The sequence below is a fragment of the Poecile atricapillus genome, chromosome 1 (genome assembly GCF_030490865.1).
Source record: "Poecile atricapillus isolate bPoeAtr1 chromosome 1, bPoeAtr1.hap1, whole genome shotgun sequence".
Classification (NCBI taxonomy): Eukaryota; Metazoa; Chordata; class Aves; order Passeriformes; family Paridae; genus Poecile; species Poecile atricapillus.
Window position 1 is genome coordinate 148,563,696 of NC_081249.1, and position 23,175 is coordinate 148,586,870.

The 23,175-nt window shown below is 40.7% G+C and overlaps 2 protein-coding genes across 10 annotated transcripts in view; one reads left to right on the forward strand and one right to left on the reverse strand.

The window, feature by feature from the left end:
* Positions 1–17,803, reverse strand: part of ZFYVE26 (zinc finger FYVE-type containing 26) — a 46,649-nt gene extending 28,846 nt beyond the window's left edge. For 6 of the 8 annotated variants that reach the window (XM_058859035.1, XM_058859029.1, XM_058859034.1 and 3 more), the window contains exons 1-16: positions 17,467–17,803; positions 15,968–16,046; positions 15,192–15,281; positions 12,764–13,316; positions 12,121–12,257; positions 11,151–11,315; positions 9,945–10,033; positions 9,521–9,681; positions 6,079–6,261; positions 4,823–5,476; positions 4,072–4,161; positions 3,309–3,377; positions 2,523–2,674; positions 1,053–1,251; positions 464–727; positions 152–271 (exon numbers count right to left, since the gene is read on the reverse strand). In XM_058859035.1, coding sequence (XP_058715018.1) covers positions 152–271; positions 464–727; positions 1,053–1,251; positions 2,523–2,674; positions 3,309–3,377; positions 4,072–4,161; positions 4,823–5,476; positions 6,079–6,261; positions 9,521–9,681; positions 9,945–10,033; positions 11,151–11,315; positions 12,121–12,257; positions 12,764–13,316; positions 15,192–15,281; positions 15,968–16,046; positions 17,467–17,798 — 3,337 coding nt within the window. In that variant the 5' untranslated portion in view covers positions 17,799–17,803. The other 2 variants (XM_058859020.1, XM_058859050.1) reach the window with 2 other exon arrangements.
* Positions 17,804–18,686: 883 nt separating this feature from the next.
* LOC131574800 (galectin-related protein A-like) lies at positions 18,687–23,069 on the forward strand. 2 transcript variants are annotated; one of them, XM_058829550.1, is made up of 5 exons: positions 18,687–18,890; positions 20,706–20,794; positions 21,552–21,726; positions 22,081–22,238; positions 22,779–23,069. In XM_058829550.1, the coding sequence occupies exons 1-4, from the start codon at positions 18,867–18,869 to the stop codon at positions 22,222–22,224; spliced, it is 432 nt and encodes a 143-aa protein (XP_058685533.1). In that variant the 5' UTR covers positions 18,687–18,866; the 3' UTR covers positions 22,225–22,238; positions 22,779–23,069. The 2 variants fall into 2 exon arrangements, with proteins under 2 accessions (XP_058685533.1, XP_058685532.1); XM_058829549.1 differs by having other exon boundaries at positions 18,691–18,890; positions 22,081–23,068.
* The last annotated feature ends 106 nt before the right edge of the window (positions 23,070–23,175 follow it).

The following is a 23,175-nucleotide window of genomic DNA, read 5'->3' on the forward strand; positions in this document are numbered from 1 at the left end:
AGATTATTCCGAATTGGGCTCTGGTCACGTCCCCCTCGCCTTTTTTGTCATAAAGCTAAAAAATGGAAAGTTCAAATTTACATTGCAACAGAAGACAAGAATCTGATTTAAGCACATTTCAACAGAAAGCCTTATCAGCAAAGCATACTACCTGGTCTGGATTGACCTTGTGATGTGCAGGAATAGTTGAGAATTTTACTTATTTGCTGGAGAACTGCTGGAAAACCCTTCACACCATCAGAGTGAAGCAAAACCAAGTCAGTTCGGTGGCCTGGAACAGTCATTGTGCAAAAGGAGACAAAATCAAAGTCAGGAGTGGAAAAAAGAGAAATTAACATGCAATTACAAAGTGAGATTTAATTAAGACTTGGGTGTCAGCACAAACAACAAATGCAACAAATGCATAGAGAGGCATTTTCTGTTCCCAGGCCCATGCGGATAAACATAAAAATCAAAAGCCTACCCCGAGTTTCAAGGCTGTTGTAGAGTCTTCTTTCTGCTGTCTCCAGAAGCTGTTTGCATGTCTTCCAAAGATGGCACTGAGTACAAGCTAGGTCAAATGCTGCCATTGCTGAAGGACTGAGGTCCTCAAGAACTTCTCGCAGAGGATCAGTATGCTCCAGCTGGATGTTCCTGATCCAGAAGTTTTCTTGAAGAGTAGGGGCAAGACTTCCAGAGGTTGCAAGCAATTTATCAGTAACATCCGAGATGGAATAAAATACCATACCTACACATGTCATCAAAAACACACAATCACTGGTTAACAGCATAATTAGATCAGATCCTGTAATGGGTAACTATTTTTTAATCCTTACAGAAAATATTTCCATAGGTGGCCTGCTTCATGGACCAATCAATTACCATAGAATGGATGCAACTAACTGGGCATCAACAGCAAATTTTCAGCATTCATAGTCTATTTCTAAATCAAAAACCCACCACCTACCCTTCTAAACAAACGCTACACTCATTTTGACATTATTCAAGCTGCTTTCTCATATTTTTCATTTCTCCCCAGCCCTTTGTGAGAACTCAAAAAGCCCAGTCCTTACCAGCTGCTGCTGCATTCCCAATAGCTTGCAGTGTTGAACGGCCACTGCCAGATTTCCTGATGCCTCCAGTGCCATCTGATGATTGATTCTCAATATTGTGTTCCACTCTCGCCATTTCTTCTACTGCCTCTTGGTAACGCTCCATGAAAATCAATTCACCATAGCAAGGGGAAGTCTCCAGATTAAACATCAAAGCCACCTTTCAAAAGTAACAACAGATGTAATTACAGAGCACGTCAAATGAAGTTTTCAAAAGCCAAAGAGCTTACTGGGAGGGCTTTAGAGGAGACAAAGGAATAAAATAAATACTTTAACTGAAAAACATCCCCCCCCCCACAATAGGCTGAAATGGTAGGGTTTTCTCCTAGAGAGTTTTACGTGTCTGAAAAAAAAAAAAGGCTCTCAGAGATGTTTTTCAGTGATTATTACAAAGCTTACCTATTATTTGCTGCAGGACTAGGGTTGAATTAATTTTCATAACCCACACCTTTTGGAATGCCTCTTCACAATTTCAATACATTATGTAATGAGATATATTTATCAAGTTTGCCTCCAAAGTAGACTATTTCAAATAAATTCTTATTCAGCAAGGAATCCCTTCTCAAAATTTAAACACAGAGCAGCTAAGCAGAGCTATTCAAGTTCCTATTATGAAACCAACAACATAAAGCCTGAATGCTTTATCATTGGTGATACTGAAAATCAAGGCAATAAAGCAAAACAAAATGCTCCTTTGGCCCTATAAGTAGGGAAAAGATTAAGTGGCATGCCTGGAATCAAACAGAACTAATTGGCTGATGTTAATGCAATGTTTAAGTGATCTGAACTGCTCCGGTATGGTTATCTGAAAGTCAGCCAGGTCACAGCTTTTTACAGAAGATCCACTCATTGACGCACTTCAAGATTTTTTTCGGAGCATCAGCTCAAAAGCCACACAGAGAGAAGTACGCACAGCTGTGAGGGAGCAAAGAATCACAAACATGCAGACTGTCAATTTTCAAGTCTTTCTGCCTGTTTTCAATACCACAAATTTAGTTTCAAAACATACCTCCTTCAAATGAAAGTAATCACTTCTTTGGTTAAGGAACACCTTTGCATGTTTCTGCCATGGCGTTGTAAGTGGAAGAGTGTAATGGTTTTGAAAAACTGATTAAATAAAGCAGTTCAGATGCTGCTTCCTAATGAAATTTCACGTGAGCTCTTTGTCTTCCTCAGTCAGTTGAAACACTATGCTTGACTAGCTTTCATCAAACATTGGCATGCTTTGAGAACACAGGTGTAGAGAAAGTATTTTCACATAACAAGGCAGAAAAAAACCCTGCATCTATGGGATGTTGGTTTGGAATATCATTGTTCCTCCCTTTTGCTTCTGCTTCTGAAGTGATTCTTTCACTTGGAAGCCTTATGTTTGCTAAATGCAGAAGAAGCAGGAACTTCATTCAAAAATCATAATACATTAATTATATTTACCTGATGGGCTTCCACAAAGTTTCCTCTCAAAACACAAGAAACTAACAGTGATTCTGGGGGGGAAAGCATCATAGGAATGAGGGAGTTCTGCTGATGTGGTCTTGCCCTGCTTTCTAAATCGCTCAAGCCAGACACACTACTGGTACTTCCCTCTGCAAGACAGAATTAATCAGTATACTATTACGGAAAACACATTTCACCAAGTAACAGCCACCCACCAGATAACACCATTTCACTTCTTTAACATAAAAATATAGAAGCAGAGTTGCAAGCAATTTTTATGGTAAAGAAGTCGACATAAACATCCTGTTAAAAATTCTCATAACATTTCACTATCTGGTCAGAATTTGCAGCTTGGATCTCATCCCCGTGTAACACTCTTCAGCAGCTACATAACATGCACACAGTGCTAGGAACTGGTTCAATATGGCTAAAGGGAGAAGTCTAAAGCATCTGACCTATTAGATCAGTCCAGCATGCCTAAGCATGCCTTCGCTTACATGACTGTCAGCTCACTAGTTTTTTTGATGGTTTGCAGATCACTACATTGCTTGCATACTGTTTCCTGCAAGCCAAAGATACCAAGAAAAATATAATTCACTTTTTCCAGAAGAAGACACATGTGCTATTCTAACTAGAGAAGAGTCACCCAAAAATGGGAGATCTGAGAAGCAAAAAGATATAATTCTGTCCTACACACAGCAGTAATTCACATTAACTAGTCAAGCAAATTCTTCATCATGCACATTGAAAAGACAAAGAAATACTACTTTTGTGGCTTAATACCTGAAGTACTGGTGCTTAGCTCACTACTTGTGCTTTCCAATGATGGACTGGAAGTTCCCTCTTTCCCATCTAAAATGGAAACAAATCAAAATCAGCACATTAAATGCACTTTTACTAGACAAGGTAATTAAAACTTATTGCAAATAACAGATTAGTCAACCTCAAGGGATCTTCAAGAGTTTACAAGATCTTGTAAATGACCCACCACTGACATCTATGATGAATGCAAAAACTGCAAATTTGAAGAAAATGCTAGGCTAGAGACTATGTTGGGGTGGCCCATCAGTGACACACATCAGATACTTCAAAGCTTCTTATTTTGGAATAGGCCACTCCAAAACCAGACAGGCCTTTCAAAGGCTAAATAGAAAAAAGGTGAAGAACACAACTTTCTCCTGAGGTTGCCAACTTATGCCACAGATTACTGTTAATTCACATGCTAGAAAATACTGCAACAGGAATGAAAATATACCAATCAGTCAGGACATAGTGGAGAAAGGGAAAAATTAGTACTGTAGTTGAAGTTCTCCCCTGCCCCAAATAAGACTATGTATGGAAGAAGTTATTTGTGCAGGTGAGCTTTAGAAAACAACCTCAATGCAAGAGGAACTGGCCTAAGACACTTCAAACCACTTAGAAAACTAAAGGAAATAAATCCAGTTCTCTACTCCTAGGCCTTGAAATCTGATTGCATTTAGCTATGAGCTCAGCAAAATTATGCATATTTCAGAAGTGTCCTCTCCAAGTCACTTTTTCAACCCACCTGACTTGTACCTCCGGTATCTACTTCGTTTCTTAAAGCTGGAGCGCCTGATTAAAGAGCAATGTCTCCTGGAGGCTGCAAGCTGATGTTCTGTGAAATATTTAAACCAAAACATTACCAAACAGCTTTATAGAGGGAGACTTGACAAACAGTTAAACACAAATTTGGGAACTTGCAATATTTAAGGTCCAGACTGCAAAGTCTCTCTTGAGACATGGAGCTTACATGGTACGAGATACACAATAAGCTACACATGATACAAGACAAAATCTGATAGCAGCAGGGCTTACAAGTTATGGGCTATGGAGAAGGGTGGGAAACAGGTTCCTGAGTGTGTTGTGCCAGCTACTTCAACAATCATCCAGAATAATACAACTTCCTCTGATATGTGTTCCTAACATGTCTCCAGACTAGGCTAAATCAACACTGTCCATGAACAAGCTGAGACTATTTGACTTGCACTGGATCCAACACCACCATGTCCCTTCATTTCACTGCAGTGTGACTTGTGACAAAGGCAAAGAGAAGCAGTACATCCACAAAGGGGAGGAAAAAAAGACCCAAACTTTCTGATAAGAATAGAGATCACTTCCATTGGAAAATGGTGCAAGAACCAGGTGGTCTCCAAGTAGGTTACTCTCCCAGTATCTGCCAAAATGTGCTCCCTCATTAACATGCTCATGGAATTTAGTCTTGAGATCACTGTCTTGACAGCTGTAAGATATCAGAAAGTGCCAAATACAAAGCCTACCTGCATTTCTGTTACTCATCACCACCTTGTATCGCCAGTGAGCTTCAGAGAGGTACTTGGAAAACTGTAACACGCGACTTCCAAAGGCATCTCTGCTCGCAGAAAGATTCAAGCACTCAACAAGCTCCAGCTCTTCACGAAGAACATTACTGGAGTCCCACGGGAGAGAACTTTGAATTTCTTCCAGGTGCTTGAGCAGCAATGTGAGGAAGGCCTCCATGGCTACATCATCCACTAAAAACCCAGTAACACCACTGGTGAAGTGTTTCAGATCCAGGTGGGTTGGCTTAGAGGTTTCACAGTTTTTGCCATCTAACATGGAGTCACAAAGATCTCGAGTATCTGTGTGAACTGTTTGTGCAGCCAGCAGGTGCTTTTCTGATTTTTTTTCTGCCTCTATTAGGTGTTCTGAACTTTGTGAGGTGTAAGATCGCCGACTAGCACTGCCTTCTACACTCAGAGTAGCGCTCTTTTTTTCAAGGTCTTCATCCTCTGCATAGTCCTCAGGTAGAGGAGTCTCAGTATAGAGGTCTTTATAGGAAATAAAAAGCAAGGAGAAAATATTCTCCAAAACCTCCAGGCGCAGAGGAATGGGAACACTCCTTAAGAACTGCTGACACTTCACAATGTACTGAGGAAATACTGAAGAGCAATCTGTACAATTAAAAACAAAAATAAAGAATGTTTATTACATTTTTTTGGGGATTCCTTGCTCCAACTTGTGCCTTCTAAGAAAATCCCAGAAGGACGCCAGCGAACTAGCCCAGTGGCTCAGACCCCATCATTCCTCCAAAAACCAAGTAAATATATGTCCAACATTTTACATTTAGAAAGGTAGTGTGCTTCCACCCTCTGAGCAATGCCAATCATCATTTTGTTCAATGATGTGCAAATTCAGATTACACCCATTCTAGACATTAAATCAGTTTCAGATCTGGGAAATCATAAACCGTTACAAAGTTATCTCTTGCTGTGATCCTATATCTAGTATCACTTCCTTTCAGCACTATATTTTTTGTACAATTACCTTATATGTTTTAAAACAAGCCCAGCAGCTTATTCATACCTATTACTACTAAAGATAACAACACCTCAAAGAAATACCATTATACTTCCTAGCAAAGCATTCATAGCCCACTGAATAAAATACCATATGTACACAGGGTGCAACATTATCCCAATTTTAAGTGATAATTTAGAGCCCAGCAATTGGATGGAGAAGCACGTTACTGGACCTGAAAAAGGAAGCAAATCACCTGCTGGCTCTCCAAAAGCTGCATCCTCAGGGATATCACCAAGAAGGCTGTGTACACAATCCTTGCACTTGGCATGCCTGTGTGAATTCACACACAGAGCATAGATTGCATACTTCATGGCACAGAACGCTCGGAAGAGTGCGAGGTCACGCTGCTGACTCAGGGTGTTAGGGAGTGGGGCTGCTGTGGAGGGAAATCAGGGTGGTGAGGGTGTAGGAGGTAAACAAGAAAACAAGTTAATTTTCTCCTGCAGTTTCTGCACAGCAATATTTATCCAGTCTTACTTCCCCAGTGCTGTTTCTGTCTCAGCTTTGATCTCACTGCTACTTTTGGAAAAAAAGCCCAAACAACCCAACCCAGAATAGATAGGCACAGAAAAGTCAGGTCTGAATCCCCTTCTAAAAAGGAAATTTTCTGTGAACTTGTGTAACAGGACCTTCTGCAGCACAGAATGACCAAAATCTCTCACAATGACTCTCACCAGCAGTATGTGGTTAAGCTATACTGCTGCATTTACAACAGAGGGGCAAATCCTGTTTCATTTCAGCATCTTAGAATTCTGTGTTCTAGTACACAGTAGATGAGTAGAGAAACAGTGTAGACTATTTCTATGCTATGACTGTAGTAAGAATAGAGTACCACCACCTCTTCAGATTTGTACAAATAAATAGATAGCATGGTTGATTCACAGTGGTTGACACAATAGATCAAATACAATCTGCAACTGATTAAAGAAGAAGTACAGTCCCACAGTTTCCCTCACACATTTTTGATAAAGGAAAACTAGAAAAGTAGTGTGCCCACTTCTCTTCCTCTTTGGGTTTTTTTTTGAGGAAAGGTATCACATGCCAGAGACATGATCCCTTCTTAGTACAACAGAACAGGAGAGCTGCAAATTGTAAAAATCACATCATCATGCCCTTCACCCAGGAACACAATATAATGTCATATATTCTGTTACGCTGAGTTTAGATGAATTATCCATCTACTGTAAAAAGGTTAAAAGAACCCCACAACAAAGAAAGAAAAAAGAAACCCTGACTACCACACACAGGGTTGAATCAGTGCTTGGAATCCACTGTCCTGTGTTCTTATACAAGTGATAGATTGTCCCTCTACCTGTTGTCATGCAGGAAAAGCATCAGCCAAATTATTTTTTTTAAATAAAGCACTGTTACAAAGCACAGTATACTGACAATATCCACATCCAAATTCAGGAACTGAACAGAATTACCTAACCTAAGAACTGTTTCAGCACCATCCTCCACAAAGTTTGAGCACAATTGCAAAGAAAACACTAGTCTGAACTCTTCTGAAAACTACAGAGCAGCCAAAGCAAAACAACTGGGAGCAGAAACAGTTGGAAACAGCTACTCCCTATCACTGCCATTCCAAACAGTGATAGTGATGGGAAATATAATGCAGACAGCAGACAGAACTGAGGAGACATCCAAGTATGAATCATTTGCAGAACTCACATGGCCACTGAAATTCTACTGTTGCCCAGAAGCTCTACACTAATGTGTAAACACCCAAATAGCTGTCATTACATTGTCTTAAGAGGACTGCAGGCAGGTAAAGCCAGAGATTTGATAAGCATAATCCTCCAGAAAAGAGAAAGAGTTAGCTGTCTGTCCTGTAAGACAGATACTGGTGATCAAAAGTAAGTTTAATACACTTTTCACTTTTGTTGGAAAAACTTGGATGCAGTGAGTCTGTGTTGGTACTTGTACCTAAATCAATCCTTTTCCTTGTACAAATACTGAAAAACAATCCTTTAAATAATAGTATAGTTTTTCCTATGCCAGAAATACTAACACCTTCTTCTTGAATACTGGAACTCATGAGAAAATTGTTGCTTACCATGACTGATCAAAACCACTGTTATGCACAGCCTGAACTCAACTGTTTACCAGTACCACTGCTCTGGTTTCACTACTGCAGCTGACAGATCTGTACTAAAAAGAAGGGGAAGATGGGGGAAGCATGCGGGGTGATGGGAGGAAAAGGCGTGTTAACACTACTACATCTGACAAAAGTTTATGGCTCCTCTCTTCCCTTTAAAGCTCAAAATAGATTATTTTAAAGGAAATTCTATTAAGCTGTGTTTTTAGAATCATCTAAATTCTGCAATAACTGCTGGATTGAAAAGAGAAGGAGGACTTATTTTCCATTAATTAATGTGGCATGAAGAAAAAGAGAAACCACAGCTAGAGTTCTTTTGCTAGTCATACAGCTCCCAGAAGACATGATGGGACTGCCTCTTCCTGTTTTTGAAAGGCTCTGACAGACTTTAAGCAGAAAATAGTTAAAATGTAATAACTGATTAAAAAAACCCACAACACCAGCAAAAACAAAACAATTTCAGAAATCAGGAAAATAAGAATCTATATAGAGTTTACATAGAGGAATTGCAGACTCAATTCCTGTATCTTGAAGATTATTCAAGACAAGTGTCATGACAATTTTAACATCAAAACCTGTAAGAAGTAGGAATAGAAACAAACATCACAACAGCATGATACAGAAGAAGAGAAATCTGCTTCTCATTAGGTAATCTGGAAAAACCTGTGCAAGATCCATCACTGAGAGCTCTCCAATCAACTCAGGTTGAAATTACACATGTCCAAATTCACCAACATAAAAGAACCATTTAGAAAATAAATATTGTGGCTTTTTAGGTTCTAGTACACACAGGAAAACAGAGCTTCTGTGTCATTATTAAGAAGCCCTATCAGAAAACAGCTTTAAAATTGCAGAGCTGAACCTGGACACAGGCTGCAGTCAACAGAGTGTCCAAAGAGAGTCACTTTTAAGTGATCTGATATGTTTAGTAGTTGCAGGTATTTTAGGCACCCAACTGGAACATGTGAAGATGAGAGAAGTGAGGCAGGAATGATGTAAAAACAAGCTGTAGCTGAGTCTTACTGATTTAAATACTAAATTTAAATTTGGTAACAGTTAATATTACAATAGAAAAAAACCACTTTTTATCTCTTTCAAAAATGAAGATGCTGTAGTGCAAGATACTGTCAGTTTCATCTGGTTTTGCTCTTTGATTTTCAATTAAAGTGCACTGAATTACAAACCATACACCTCCTTTTCAAATGAAAGGTATTACGTAGTACAGAAGTTACAATGAGCAGCATATATCACGAGCATGTGCAAAGTCCTGCTACCATCTTAAAAAAGCTCTTTCAGAGATCTGTCCTTGTGAGATCAAAGAGATCTCACAACTCCTTCTTGAAAGACAATTTACTCCCCAAAAGGTTTCTAAAATAATTTCCACATGCTCCCTAGATTTCTTTCACAAAACAGCTGGTAACTGGTATCTTACACAATCACAGAAGCAGGTCAAGAGAACAAATCCTGGCAGAAGTACTGAACATACATACTCAACAGATTGTCAGTTTTCTGTGTTCTCACAAGCCTACACATTTACCCTGCATCTGCTGGTCTCTAGCAGGAACTTTTTGAAGAAGCTCAATAACATCATCTTCATTCAGAGCCAGAAGATTGGTGAGATGATGCAGAGAATATACCGCAGTGTGGCAATCCAGACTGTGCAAGTGTTGCAACAGAACCTTCCTTGGGACAGTAATACTGCAAGAGAGAACAAAGAGGTGGCACAGATTTAAGTCTCAGCCATGTTTAAAGATCTAACTCCCACTCAAATTCTGACTGAACCAAACTACTACCAAACAAAGAGCTTAACTGTAGCCTATGAGTAACTTCAAGAGCTTGTATACAGAGTCACTATTAGATGATTAGCCAAGAAAATACCTTCTCTATTTGCATGCATAAGCTGACTTAACAGGTAGATTTGGAAACATATTTTGGAAAAAAAGTCCTTCTGCTCATTTTACCTGTTTTGCTGCATGCACCATTCAAGAACTTCCACATGAGCCCACAGCCCATCACAAAAATCTTTCAATATTGAATCATTGCACAGATCCTAAATGGAAAGATAAATAAAACAATCTCATTACAACAAAGCCTCCAGCCAGACAGCAGAACCAAGCCTGTGTCACACATGCATGTTTGCAAGACTTCCTTATCTGGATAATAATTTCAAATACAGAAAAAAAGATTTATTACAAAGCCAGCAAAGGAGGGCTATTCTAACAGAACATAAAAGTCAGTCAGCCTCCACTTGACACATCTACAGACCATGGAAAGTTGGCTAAATCCCCTTTCAAGAGTAGCTTATAAAATGCAAATTAATGCTTCCTAGTAACAGTCCAAGGCTAATCTCTAGAACTAATCACATATTCAAAAGATGACATACTGGGTAGCAGATGGTTATTCTCCTGTCCCATGTGCTTTTCTACTACAGATGACTCCCTGCTAAAATCAGATCTACAAGTTTAACTTTGCAGAAGCTACTGAACAGACTTTTGGTGTATTACCAACAGATAGTAATTCCCTTAAGGCATTACCAGTTTAGGTCTACACTTACGACCCAGCAGTACAAGGTTTGTCTCTCCACCTCTCACATCTAAGCCAGCCAGCAGGCATCATCTGAAGTGCAACTACACCTTCAGAGCTGGAATCCTGTCTCTTTTGCACAGATGAAGACTGTCCCCAAACAAGGTGGATCTTGTCACAGGAGCTCACAGCTCTTGTCATTTATAATTTCGCTTTGAGAATGAGTATGGGGAATTTTCAAGCTACGTGGTTGTCGAACCCAGGCATGAATTAGTCACTACCCAGGAATGATTCACTGGAGGAAATTACATGAAAGAAAGATGCCCCAGCTCTTTCAAAACTAATCAACAACCATTGCTGTCTTTTCTCTGATGTTAACAGCAGAGGTTGTTAATGAGTTTATACAAGAGAAACTTTCAGAGGTTCCTTCGCAGTCATACTCCCTTCACAGCCAAGGAATAGGAAGCAAGGCAAGTGTCCCATAATGTTACCTACGTACGACGGTAATACCTTAACTTTTTTATTCCATTTTGAGGAAGACTGACCTTCTCACTGAAAACTCCCTGGTTTCACTTGTTTTTACAAACAAACTGCATTATCTAGACTCAGACTGGGACACTGCCACTTGCTTTCTGCTGATTTACCTGAGTTTTGTGTAGACTCCATAGCAAAGCTTTTGCCGATTCCAAGCTTTGACAATGAGTCCATCCTAACAACACCAAGAGGCGGCTAAGGGGGTTGAATTCTCTCCTCAACAAGCTCTTCAGGCCCGAGTAGTCTTCTCTTTTTAGTAAAGCTAATGCAGTCACCTAGAAAATAAAAGGAAGAAGTATTCATTTTTCCAAAATGTGGAGACCCATAGTGCCTGGTAGACTATGTAAGCAAGTATCCATTTCAATATTAGCTTCAATAAAATAGTGAAGTTCTGCACCCAGATCTTCCCTAAACTTATATTGTCCAAGCCATCAGTATACTCATCAGTAAAGATGCCTTTAGGAAAAAAACACCATTTCAAATGCTTATTATAGAGTCAACTCAAATTCCACTTTACATTATCTTTGCACTCCTTCTATTGATTATGTCTCTGCCAAGGGCAACATGTAAAAGACCTCTGCAAGCACATTACACAAGAGTTGAAATATGTTCAATCTTAAAACCACACTTTAAAAGTGACCACGTGCCTGTATTCTATTTCTTCTATGTAAATACATAAAAATCAATTAATTCATAACAGACTATTTTCACCATAAATTTTACCATGCAAACTGGTCTCATTGCCCCAAGTCTACCAGCATCAGAAAGCAACAAGTTCAAGGTCATGAGGTAAACGGTGCCTCAAACAAAACTACAAGCTGAAAATGAGACTTCTTAAACCCTGAAGATTTAATCTTCAATCTGCATGCAGATGAGCTTTTCTAAAAATCTCACCAGCAGTTCATTGCACTGCTGCAAGTAGCGGGGTTATCACCATTACCTCCTTGTTCCTGTTAGTCATCACCCCTGGCAAACACTATTTGAATACAAAATGCTTCTGTGCACCACCAAGATACGTTCAACACAGGGACTGACTTTAGCCTCCATTGGGTTTCCCTGTTAATGACTTTATGGCTGTACCAGAATCTGTTCCAGAAAGTGCCTGCTGCTGCTCAAGAAGTAGAAATAGGCTGTCTTCCACGAAGGAGCTTCTTTGGGATCTGAGAACAAACTCATCACAGTTCGCTCTGTATCCAGCTGCTCAGATGCAGATGAACCTGAAAACATCACAACAAGATTATCTTCCAGTAGAGAGGGGTGCCTTTGAGAGAAGCATAATTGCTATTAATTGAACATTTTGGGATTCCTGAGGTGATTGAACTGTTACTGGCCAGAAATGGAACATAGTCCAACACAGACGACCCTGAATTGGAGGTGAACAAATAAAAACTGTACACATATATCAAGTATCAAACTTCTAGTTATAAGCAAGATTTTCATCAAGAGAAATGCAGAGCAGATTAAAACAGAACACAGCAAGGGTGGTAAAGGAAGTGATCACAAAAAACAGCATAGACTGCAAAAATGTAGGGGAGTGATCCAGTGTTCCTATGCCAATTACTTGCTTTAAGGATCATTTTAGCATCGTCTTTCGAAAGACTCCATGGCTTGTTAAAGCACCTTAGCAAGAACACTGCTTGACTTCTTGACTACTTGTCTGTTTAATGCCTTAATGGTTTTGTTAAACAGGAGACTAACACCAAGCAAAAAAAGTGAAACAAACCTTTTTGTATTGCTTTTGACAACAAAAACTTTTCTCTTGTTCTTTCTGTGAGAACACTGCTATAGAGGCTTAGCAGGCCATGGCTTTGTTTCCTCAGCATACAGTTTAGTAGCTTCTCTTCCCTCAGTGGGCTCCCCTCAGCCCAGCATACATCCAAGAGCTCCCTGAATAACTGCTTCATTTCATCTGCTTGATGCTCCACCTCAAAAGTCACTATACTGAGAGCAGCATAAATTGTATCTACTAGCTCTCTTTGATTTAGTTCAGCTGAAAGCTCAGGACTGCTCTGAAGCCTCTGCAGAGATTTCAAGGAGTCACAAAGAAACTCAACAAAGATGTTTTGTAGAGAGCGATACTGCAGGAGTGAGGAGCTATGTGGGCCTTGTTCCCCCTGGAAGAACTCCAGCAGGGCTTTTGCCCTCTGGGGAGCCCGCAGCAAAAGCTTCCGGAGAGCTGAAACAACATCCAAACTGAATTTGTGAGAACAGTCATCTCTTCTTTGGCTGTCTGTGATGTGCTTGTTCTGCACGCACTCAAATGCTTCAAACAGTTCCTGGGAAGGAAATAATAAAAGAGTAAGCCTTTTAGACTACCTTAATATATTAAATGAATTGCTTAAAAAAATAGAAGAAACTTGAAAGCAAGCAGATAAATCTATTTGGAAACACCATACTACCTAAGAAATACATTAATAATGGTCTGCCTTGTCCAATATCTTTCCTAGAAGAGTGAATATGCCTGAATATGTAACAAAATACAAAGAATCCTGTAAAACACAAGTACACTATAAGGACAATGAACAAGCGACGAACCATAGCAGTCCCTATGGGATGGCTGAAGCACCACCATATCCCACCTCTAAGCAATATCTTAATGTAACTGCATCTTCATAAGTCACTAAGAGCATAATGATTAGTGGGGATTCTTTTCATCCTACTTTTCCAGATTTGTACCATCTATCTACTATATCATCCTCATCAATTTTTCAAATCTGATTAAAACAGGTCAACAGACTCAGAAGCCATCTCACAGACTTTACTTAAGCAGCAATAATTTCCTACCTATCAGAAGCAAAACTACAATTTCAAAACTGGGAAGGGGAAAATAAACAAACAAAAAATCCCAATTAGCCCACCCAATAAGAGCTGAGAAGGTGAGGGACAAGCCAGTTGAACAGCACTCAAGCAGCACTTTTGGCAGTCCTGGAATTATGTGAATGCTGCCCTTGGCTCAAAGAGACACCTCACAAATTGCATAGAGGAGAGGTGGTTGGTGTGCACAAAGAATGAGAACAGAAACGAAGTCCACAATACCCTTTTTAAGAAATATTATTTGCTGGATCAAAATGTAACTCTACCTACCAGCATGTCTCTGACAGAAATTGTGATAAAGATATGAGACTGTTGAATCTCATATTTCTGTGCAACACTAGTGGACAGTGTGGACAATGGTAGAATCATTCATGACCTTGGAGGTGAGACAGTAACATTCATAGACTTCATTATTCATTAACAAACTTCAAGCAGATTTATTTTAATCAACATTCAAGTTCACCTTGCTTGTTTTCATCCTGTAATTGCTAATTCTATATCCTTAGTGAAATACTGAGAAGCTTTTTCTAAGCTGAAATAGCCCTGAATATAATAAGTTTCCATTTTCCTCTTAAAAAACAGACAAACCAAAAAAGGGCATCTTTAAGGAGTTAGAATCTATAGGACCAGAAGCAACATCTTATGACATTTCACACACCATGTCAGACCTGAACCTGCTGTAAGTAACATCAAATTAGGATAGCTCTACAGTTAGTAACTTTCCTGATATTCTGCTCTGTACTTGCTTTTGATATAAATCCATCTTTGCATATTTCCACATACTTCTCAAATAAATCAGCCTGCAATTTTTAATTAATTATGGAAAACGGATCCTGAACCTCAGAACAGACGTCATACCAATCCCTAGGCAATGTCACCAGTAATAGTAGAGCATCCAAAAACTTCAAGAAAGGGGGAAAAGGGGTGCATAGGAGATGAAAATTAAGATCTCTGAAGAAAGAAAAAGAATACTTTTAAAATGTGCTTACTGACTATAGTTTATTTTGGCTCACTGTGGGTTGCAGGTTTATGATTATTAAAGGTGTCTATGGATTGAAGACTGTGGCAAGCAGCTGCAGTCAGGACTGATGTGTGTTAAAAACGGCATGTAGAAAAACCTGTTCCTGGCCTGCCTGCAGCCTCCACTCTAGTCACAGAAATCACTTGCAGGCACATTGGATTAACTTCACAAAGGGATCTGAATTACACTCTCTCAGTTGCCTAGAAGATTAATAACACATTAACATCTCGGGCAGTTAGCAGGAAGCATTAACTTCGATCTGATGAAGCTGGGCATACTGCAGAAAAAGAAGAAATAGGGCCTAGAAGTAGCTCACCTTTAGAACTTCCTCAGAGACATCTTTCTGTAATTCTTCCAAGAACAACAAAAATTCAGTTTCTCTCTGAAGAGCAACTGGAACAGTTTTCTGAAACCATATAAGAATGGGAAATACCTTAGTCAATAAAACTTTTCTTTACATTAGCATATAAACATAATCATAGGTATTTCATTAACACTTTGAGGCAGACTGAAATATCTCTTTGCAGTAACCTAATCCTCAGTTAAAGGCTGTTTCAGTCAGGTTTTGCTCTCACACCAATTGATTTTATTTATCTATACATTTGTAAACAGAGACCTCGTCAAGAATCACAAAACCATCAATTCCTCAGAATAAAAAGAAAAAATGCAAGTCTAATTAGTGCCAAGGATAAATGACTTTTAAAAAGAAGTATGCACATCCCTCACCATCTAAAGCTTATAAATAATTGTCTGATGCCTGAGCTATTTAATCTTTAATGTAAGAGAGGTACTACACAAATGCAGAAGTTGATACACTCATGATTTTCATGTGTATGAATGTGAAAAGCTAAAATGTTAACTTCTAGTATATTAAAAAAAAACAACCTAGTTTTTCTCTTCAGTATGAATATTACAGTTCTTTCGTGATAAATTTGTTAAATGCAAAATTAGTGCATGTCTCGAGATACCTTGAGAACTTCATTCCATGAAACATGGGAAAGCCTACAATTAAATAAGCAACTAGGGAGACATTCTGCACTTGGAAGTCAGAGTTATAAAGTGCATTTGGAAGTCATCAGGATGTTTCTGTACCTGATTTCTGGCAAGCCATTTTTCCAGCACAAGAAGCCAAAGCCATGCAGATCTCCCTGGGCTAGAGTTCTGTCCCCGTCTACAAAAGCAAGAAGCATATACAGTGGATTATACAAGATTGTCTCCATTGCCAAGATCCAGGAACACATTGTCAGAGATCATTCTGATTTTCTATTTCTTTGAGTAAGATACAAAGACAAATAAGTGTCCAAAGGAAAAAAATGCAAAGAAACCAGAATACTGGTGTTTTTGCACATCAGTACAGTTATTTATGCTGTGCAAATAACTGCTTTTAGATTGGCCACACACTCCTGGCACAGTTCCTCAAAACAAAGAAATCTAGTTCTGGTCCAAAGTTCAGTCTGTATAGCCCTCTTTGAGCATTTCAGTAGATTTTGTTGAAATGTGACCACTTGCTAAACACTGCTATTTCCTGTTTTGCCTATTTTTACCAAAAAAATGAAACTAAGTTTTAGGTCATAGCAGCCCAAATGCAGCTCTATATCCAAATCAAAAGAGAAGCAATGACTAATTAAACAAAGAATCCTTCTAATTTCCATCAGCATTTCAGGCGCTCCAGTACTTCAACATCCCAAAGCCTACACAGTCAGGAACATATTCAGTACTGTCAGAGGGACTAGGAAAATGAGAAAGAACAATACAGTTTCCTGTCCTTTAAAAATCTCAGCACTGCTAACTAAAGCCTTTAAATGTGATAGCCCAGGTAATAAAGATCAAAATATTGAAAATTCTTATGTCTCACATGCCTGTTAGCAATATTCATCTAGCTATGAGCACACCTTGCTCCAGACTCCTTCAGGTGCTGTCAGTGTAAATTGTTTCTTAGCACCTTTACTGAAATGTTACACGAACTTCAAAGTGAACAATTATCTGATTAGACAGGGGGAATACGAATGTTCCCTGAAGTGCTAAAAAGTCACCCTTCAGATACGCCTAACTGAAAAATAAAAAAGAGATAAAAAGTAGCTGGGATTGAGTAAAACCGATGCCATTCCAAAATACTGTGAGAGAGAATCAAGAAATCAACGGCATAATTTAAACTTTTTAGATTGCAGTTTTAGAAATTAAGAGATTTTTCAAGGGTTAGAAACAAGATAACATTTTAGATAACTACACTGCTGATCTTGGTGGTTCCATTTCTAAATTAACTGAATCTCAGCGTCAAAGAAACGCAATTTCAAGAGATGGTCCTTTTCCTTCACTAAAATCTAACCAAATCAGTTCTGAAATGCTTCCAAGTAGTTTTAGGCTTGTATCAATCACCATGAACACAACTCGTTTTCCCGGTGGGATGGGCAGCCTGCTACGTTCTTGGTCAGTGATAAGACATCAAAAGTTCAGACAACAGCATCACAAGACACCTCAGCACTGACATGCTACCTCCCTGATTCTACCTATCTCCCACAGCCGACGCTAAGCTAATTGCTCCTCCCCACTGAACATTCAAGTCTACGGAACCAGAGCAGTACCTTACTTACCTTACCCCCACGGGACAAGCTACCAGAGCCTGAAGAATTGCCTCCACCTTCCCGGGGCCGTCCCCGTGCCACTGGCTCAGCTGGGGCACGCAGGCCTGTGCAAGCTCCCAGTGCCCACGCCGTACGCACTCACAGAAAAACCCGAAGAGACGCTCCAGAGAGTCCGCTTCTTCGTTCCCAAAAGAATACATCTTCCCAGGACGTGGGGATGCCCCGGGACGGGGTGACACACGCGAAGGCGATGCCGCGCTCCCTGGCGGGGCAGGGCGCAGCCCCGGCGGCGCTGGGCTCTCCGGCACCGCCCCGGCACCGCCGCCCCGCGCCGCCGCCATCTTGGGCGCCGCCTCAGCTGACCGCGCCGCCGGCCGGGCACGCGGCAAGGCGCCCGCCCATTGGCCGAGCCGGGGCGACATGTAAATAACCGCCATGTTTGTTTGGGGCGCCCGACGCCACTGCGGGAGCGCGGGCAGCTCAAGCCCCGCCCCCTTGACCACGCCAGCTCCCGCCCCCACGTGCCAGCCCCTCCCCTCGTTCGTGCCTCGCGAGGCTCTGATTGGCTCCCGCCAGAAGCTCCGCCCCCTGCGCGGACGCGGGGTCCGTGAGAGGGAAGGGGCGGCTCAGGCGGAGCGGTGGGGCTGGCCTCTGCCGCGGTCGGCTGTGGGTGCGTGTAAAGACGTAAATTACACCTACATACACCCCCCAGAGGTGCACGTACAGCGGTACGTATGTGTGTGGGAATATATGTACCCCCTGTATAGCTGTATAACCCTGTATAACTTCACTCTGGTACACATATACATACATATATTCACCCCTAAGCATTTATACAAAAAAAAAAAATATATATATATATATATACATCTATAGTGTTTACAGTACATATAGGTGCATATATAGGGTGTACAGACCTACATGTAGGTGTGTATATAAGGCTGTAAATGATATATAAATATATTTAAATAGATATAGATCTAGTATATAGTTAGGCATTTGAGAGAGGAGAGAATTGGTATCAAATAAATGGCGTGGAGTTTGTATGTATTATATACACAAGTGTATGCGTATGTAGTAGAGAGTATCTTAGGAGTATGTTAGGCACACTGTGAATTTTCAACACTTGTATAGAAATGTGTAGGCACAGCTCCAGGCACAGCTCATCGGGAGCGTCCCCTGCCCTCCCAGCGCGTTATTTGTCAGCTTGCCCCGCAAGGGACGAGGTGCTGAGGGCCGTGACTCAGCTGCGGGGCTGGGTGGTGTCCAGCCACTGTTTGGCAGAGATAAGACCCCCCTCAACATCCTCCTTTTATTCCGGGCTTTTTGTTTGCTTTTGTCCTGACGCACAAAACAAAAACTCCTCCGGGGGCTGCAGCGGCGAGGCAAGTGTAAGAGGGAGAGCGGTGATGACAGAGGAGAGGTGTGCCAAAGTAAGTGACCTAGTCAGTCCCCAGGGCTCCGGAATGGAAAATACGGGATGGGAGCTGTGCCCATGTGCATACGCTGGGACCCACCAATAAACTCTGCGACAAGCTTGCAGGGGTTTCTACTATTACTTCCTACAGCTTCCTGAGTATTTCTCACCTGTACGGTTAACTAGGTGTCCCCAGATAAATGGGGTGTGGGCAGTCACACCTCTGAATTTTCTCCAGCCACACTGGATGAGCTGTAACTGTTGAGACCATGTGGTCGTCATTTGTTCTATTTAGTTCTGATACTGTGTGCCTTTAGTGATGGTACTTACTGTGGTGCACCTCTGCACAAACCATTTCTCAATGTGCACTTTCAGTTTGGGATAATATTTTATATCTTGTCTCTAGGTAAGAAGGAAGAAGCTTTAGTGGCACATGAGACCTCTATGAACATGAACTTCATTTATCCTGAGATATTTAATGCTTATTACCCACTTTCTAATTGCTTTATCCAATTTAAAATATCTCCCTACAGTCATATTTTTTACTTGACAAGCAGTTTCCTTATGTAAGACATATCAAGTGCTTGATGCATTTCTTTTGTTACAAAAATATGTTCAAAACATATTTGCTGGAGTCACCTGTACACTCCTGCAAGAGTAAATTTACATCATTAACAATTAGTAGTACTGCTGTCATTTTTGAAGGCATATTTCAAAATTATTCACCCAATATTGACCTTATTAGGAATTAGAAGTTTATTAATATATCTGTGAAGCTCTAAAGGTAGCTGGATGTGAATGTCAAAGTGGGAAAATAAATTGTATAAGGTCATCTTAGGAGAAGATGCAACTAGTATAATAAAATTAGGAAATGAGGTACAGGCAAAACATTTTTTATCTTTGAATTTGTGTGCATATATTGTATAGGTCTTCTAGCAAACCTGTCTGAATTTTCACCTTGGAACACTGGAATGATCAAGCTCTTTTTATCTCAAACAGTGTCTGTTGTGCATTGCCTTGGAATATTATCAGTGTTATGCAAGTTGCTAATAACATTTAGTGTTTTGTAGCAGCTTCTTTCTAAGTGAATCTGCACAGGGAGTGATTACATGCTGCAGCGTAGTATTCTGACATTGACCTTTTAAAGCCATTTCTGAGAATGAAGCCTCAAAACATCCCTATCAATTGCTTCCAAGGTCTCTCTCTTTAATATTTCCGTGTCAGCTATGGCCTGTATTAGTTCCTCCACTGACCATCAAAGCTGTTAGAGAATTGCTTGGAAAAAGCAAATGTAGCTCAGATCTTTGGGTGCAGCTTGCAACTACAGGTCTCTGTGAATAGGCCAAAAGCAGATCCATCAAAAAGTAATTTTTTGTCCCTGAAGAAGTATGCCATTTCAAAGCCACTGTCACAAAAGGACTGGGATTGCCTGTGAGGATGTGGTCAACATGCAGTGGCAGGGCAGCATCTATGCTGCTTTTACAGTGGAGGACAGAGGCTGCCTGGCCTGGTGTGAAGCCTGATGGTGCCAAGTTAGCCCACCAAAACATTAGCAAATTTGAGGTGACCGGAGAAAGTAGATTAAAGCAGAGTCTACGCCACACATCATGCTGCCATAAAGCTTCTCATCTGCTGTGACCAGAGCAGCTGGAGTGCTGTTACCAGATTTATTGTGTCATTAGACTGCAAGAAGTACTTTTAGCTGGAAATACTTATAAGTTCTTTTGTATATATAAAAATAAACCCAAGTTATATCAGGTGATCAAAGCAGCTGTTAAAGCTGGTTTACTCACACATGACCCACTGCAGCCATTTTCACTGTTCCCTGCAGGTGGAGCAGTATGTTGGTGAAATTAAAGGTGGCCTGAGACCAACCATGAAACTCACAATCATAGGCATGGTACAGTCCAAACCCAAGAGGTAGGTGAAGGGACTGCTGGGGGCTTCACCCTGCTATACATACTCCTACCTGTCTTCTAAGTTCAGACACTTTCTTGGAGGTATGTGTTCTTTGAAGGAAGAAAGTCAAACATATTAATAATTTATGGCTATATTTAATTTTCCTGCACTCAGACGAAGATTGAAAGGTCAGGGAGGAGTTCACTGTTCGGCCTTTCTGACTGCCCTGACAAGATTTTCTACTCCTTGCCCTTATCTCATGTGAGCGGGAGGGAATACAGAAGTTGCATTTCTCCTCCAGGAAGAGGTGCAATTCTCAGCCTGAGTCTTGGTTGTCCGTGGGGGGTTAGAATCAACACCATTTAAAAACCGGGTTTGGCACAGGAGGTAGAGGTTCATTGCTGTCTTTTATCTGGAAAACATCAACTACGCTCATCATTACACTTTTTTGCATCTATGGCTGTCCACTCCACTGCTTCCACTGGTGAATGCCATAACCATTTTTAGGACACAAATGAGTACATGTTGAAGGGTTTGACTTCAACAATCAGAGAGGGAAAGCAACATCAGAAATAACTAGCATTCTACTGGACACTGGGGCAGGAAACAAGGACCAGCCAGGTCTCATCCCTTTCTCAGCTTCTAAGCCAGTAAAAGTCCTGTGTTTCAGTCTGACATGAAACCAACAGCTATCTCTAGTCTCTATAAGCATCTGCTATGTTCACCATATCCTTTCACATTTCTGAAAGTTCCAGTCATTTAATAGACTTTTTTTCAGCTTTTCAGTGACTCTGCTCTGTGATCCAGTGGATGCCAACAAAGATGTTGGGCTGTTATTTACAGTTAACTTCAGTGAAAAATCCATCACCCGAAATGCACGAATTGCTGGGAAATGGGGAAGAGAAGAAAAGACTATTCCCTACTTCCCATTTACAGCAGGTGACACGTTCAAGGTAATTTTTCAGGTACTATGAATAGGACAGAGAAAAGGCGGGGAGAAAAGCTGAAGGCTATGTATATGACTACAAACAGCCATTGCCAGGTTAATTAGTCCAGTATGATGCAGACAGCAACAGTTCAAGCCCTGATGGGAAAGATGCATCCCTTTCCCTAATCATAGTGAGAGTATCCACTGAAGCTTTGCAGTGTCATCTCAGAAGAGGGTAGGTTATTTATTAGGGGCATTTCAGAAGTACTGGTAGACTTTGTGCTCTGTTATCTCCATTACATTTAGCTCTAAGTCTATGCTGTTGAAATCAGCCTTGCTGCTGATCTCTAACACCCTTCCCTGTCCTTTTCCACTGCAGATGGAGCTCTTATGTGAACACCAGCAAATACGAGTCTTGCTTGATGGACGGCAGCTCTGTGACTTCACTCACCGTATTCAGCCTCTGAACTTGGTGAAAGCTTTGCGGATCTCAGGGGACATCAAGCTTACCAAAGTGGCTTGAAGAAAGGAGATATGGTATCACCAGAGGACAGAGGATGTACTTTCTCTTGTCTCAGACATGTTTTGTCTTTCTCCCCTGGCTGATGCTGGAGAGTGGGAACTGTATCTTTTTAATTTGCTGATGTGTTTGAGATATACACTTTTATTTCCCCCCATGTACACTCATAGCAATCACAGAGCTATGGCTGGTCTGAAAAAATCTCAAAGCCTTTGCTGAGATACACTTCTGGCCTCCCAAAATGCAACATATGATGTTATGTAGTAGTATCTCACATCCTTATGGCTCCCTACCCCCTCAGGGGACAGAGCTCAGTCCTCTGTGGTGGGTGGCTGTTGTTAGCCTTGTGACTAGAACTGGGCATTATGCAAGTGGTGGGGCTGGGAAAAGAGAAGCAGGAGATTTTCTTGTAAATGAATGAGGGAGTCTGATGCAAGGCTCATGTTACCAGGAGGGAATTTCCTTTTCTGGAAGGTCTGCTCAGTCAGCACAAAAACATCTGAGCTTCCCAACAGAGAGCAATAAATTCCTTACCTGCCTTGCCCTGTCTCTTCCAGACAGCTTTTCCAGAATTTAAAGGTTTTGACAACTGTGGATTTCACAGTCTTCTCTGGACCAGCCCTAGGAAATGGTATCTGTAGCTGAAACTGCTCTGCCCATTCTTGTTCTTGCATCTAATTAAAACTGCACCTTTGCTGGCAAACTTCTTTACAAGCTCTCTTAAATATTTGAACATATCTAAGTGTTGTGCTGTTATTTCATTGTTGTAGCTTTTGAGGAAAACCCTAAATTCATGACTATTCTAATAAATAAACAAGCATGTATCATATTCTGCCTTTGGTGATGAAGAGACTTCTTTTCAGTACACAACTCAAAGAACAAAACATCTGTACAGAAATGAATCTGTGGATAGAGGGTTATCAAATTCCTCTATGACTTCAGGGAAGATATAGA

Bases quoted from the DNA above. Each gene is read 5' to 3' on its own strand.
- LOC131574800 (XM_058829550.1), top strand. From the start codon at position 18,867: ATGACAGAGGAGAGGTGTGCCAAA. The intron at 18,891-20,705 runs GTAAGTGACCTA...TGTTCCCTGCAG, and splicing joins CAGAGGAGAGGTGTGCCAAA to GTGGAGCAGTATGTTGGTGA. The intron at 21,727-22,080 runs GTAATTTTTCAG...TTTCCACTGCAG, and splicing joins CAGCAGGTGACACGTTCAAG to ATGGAGCTCTTATGTGAACA.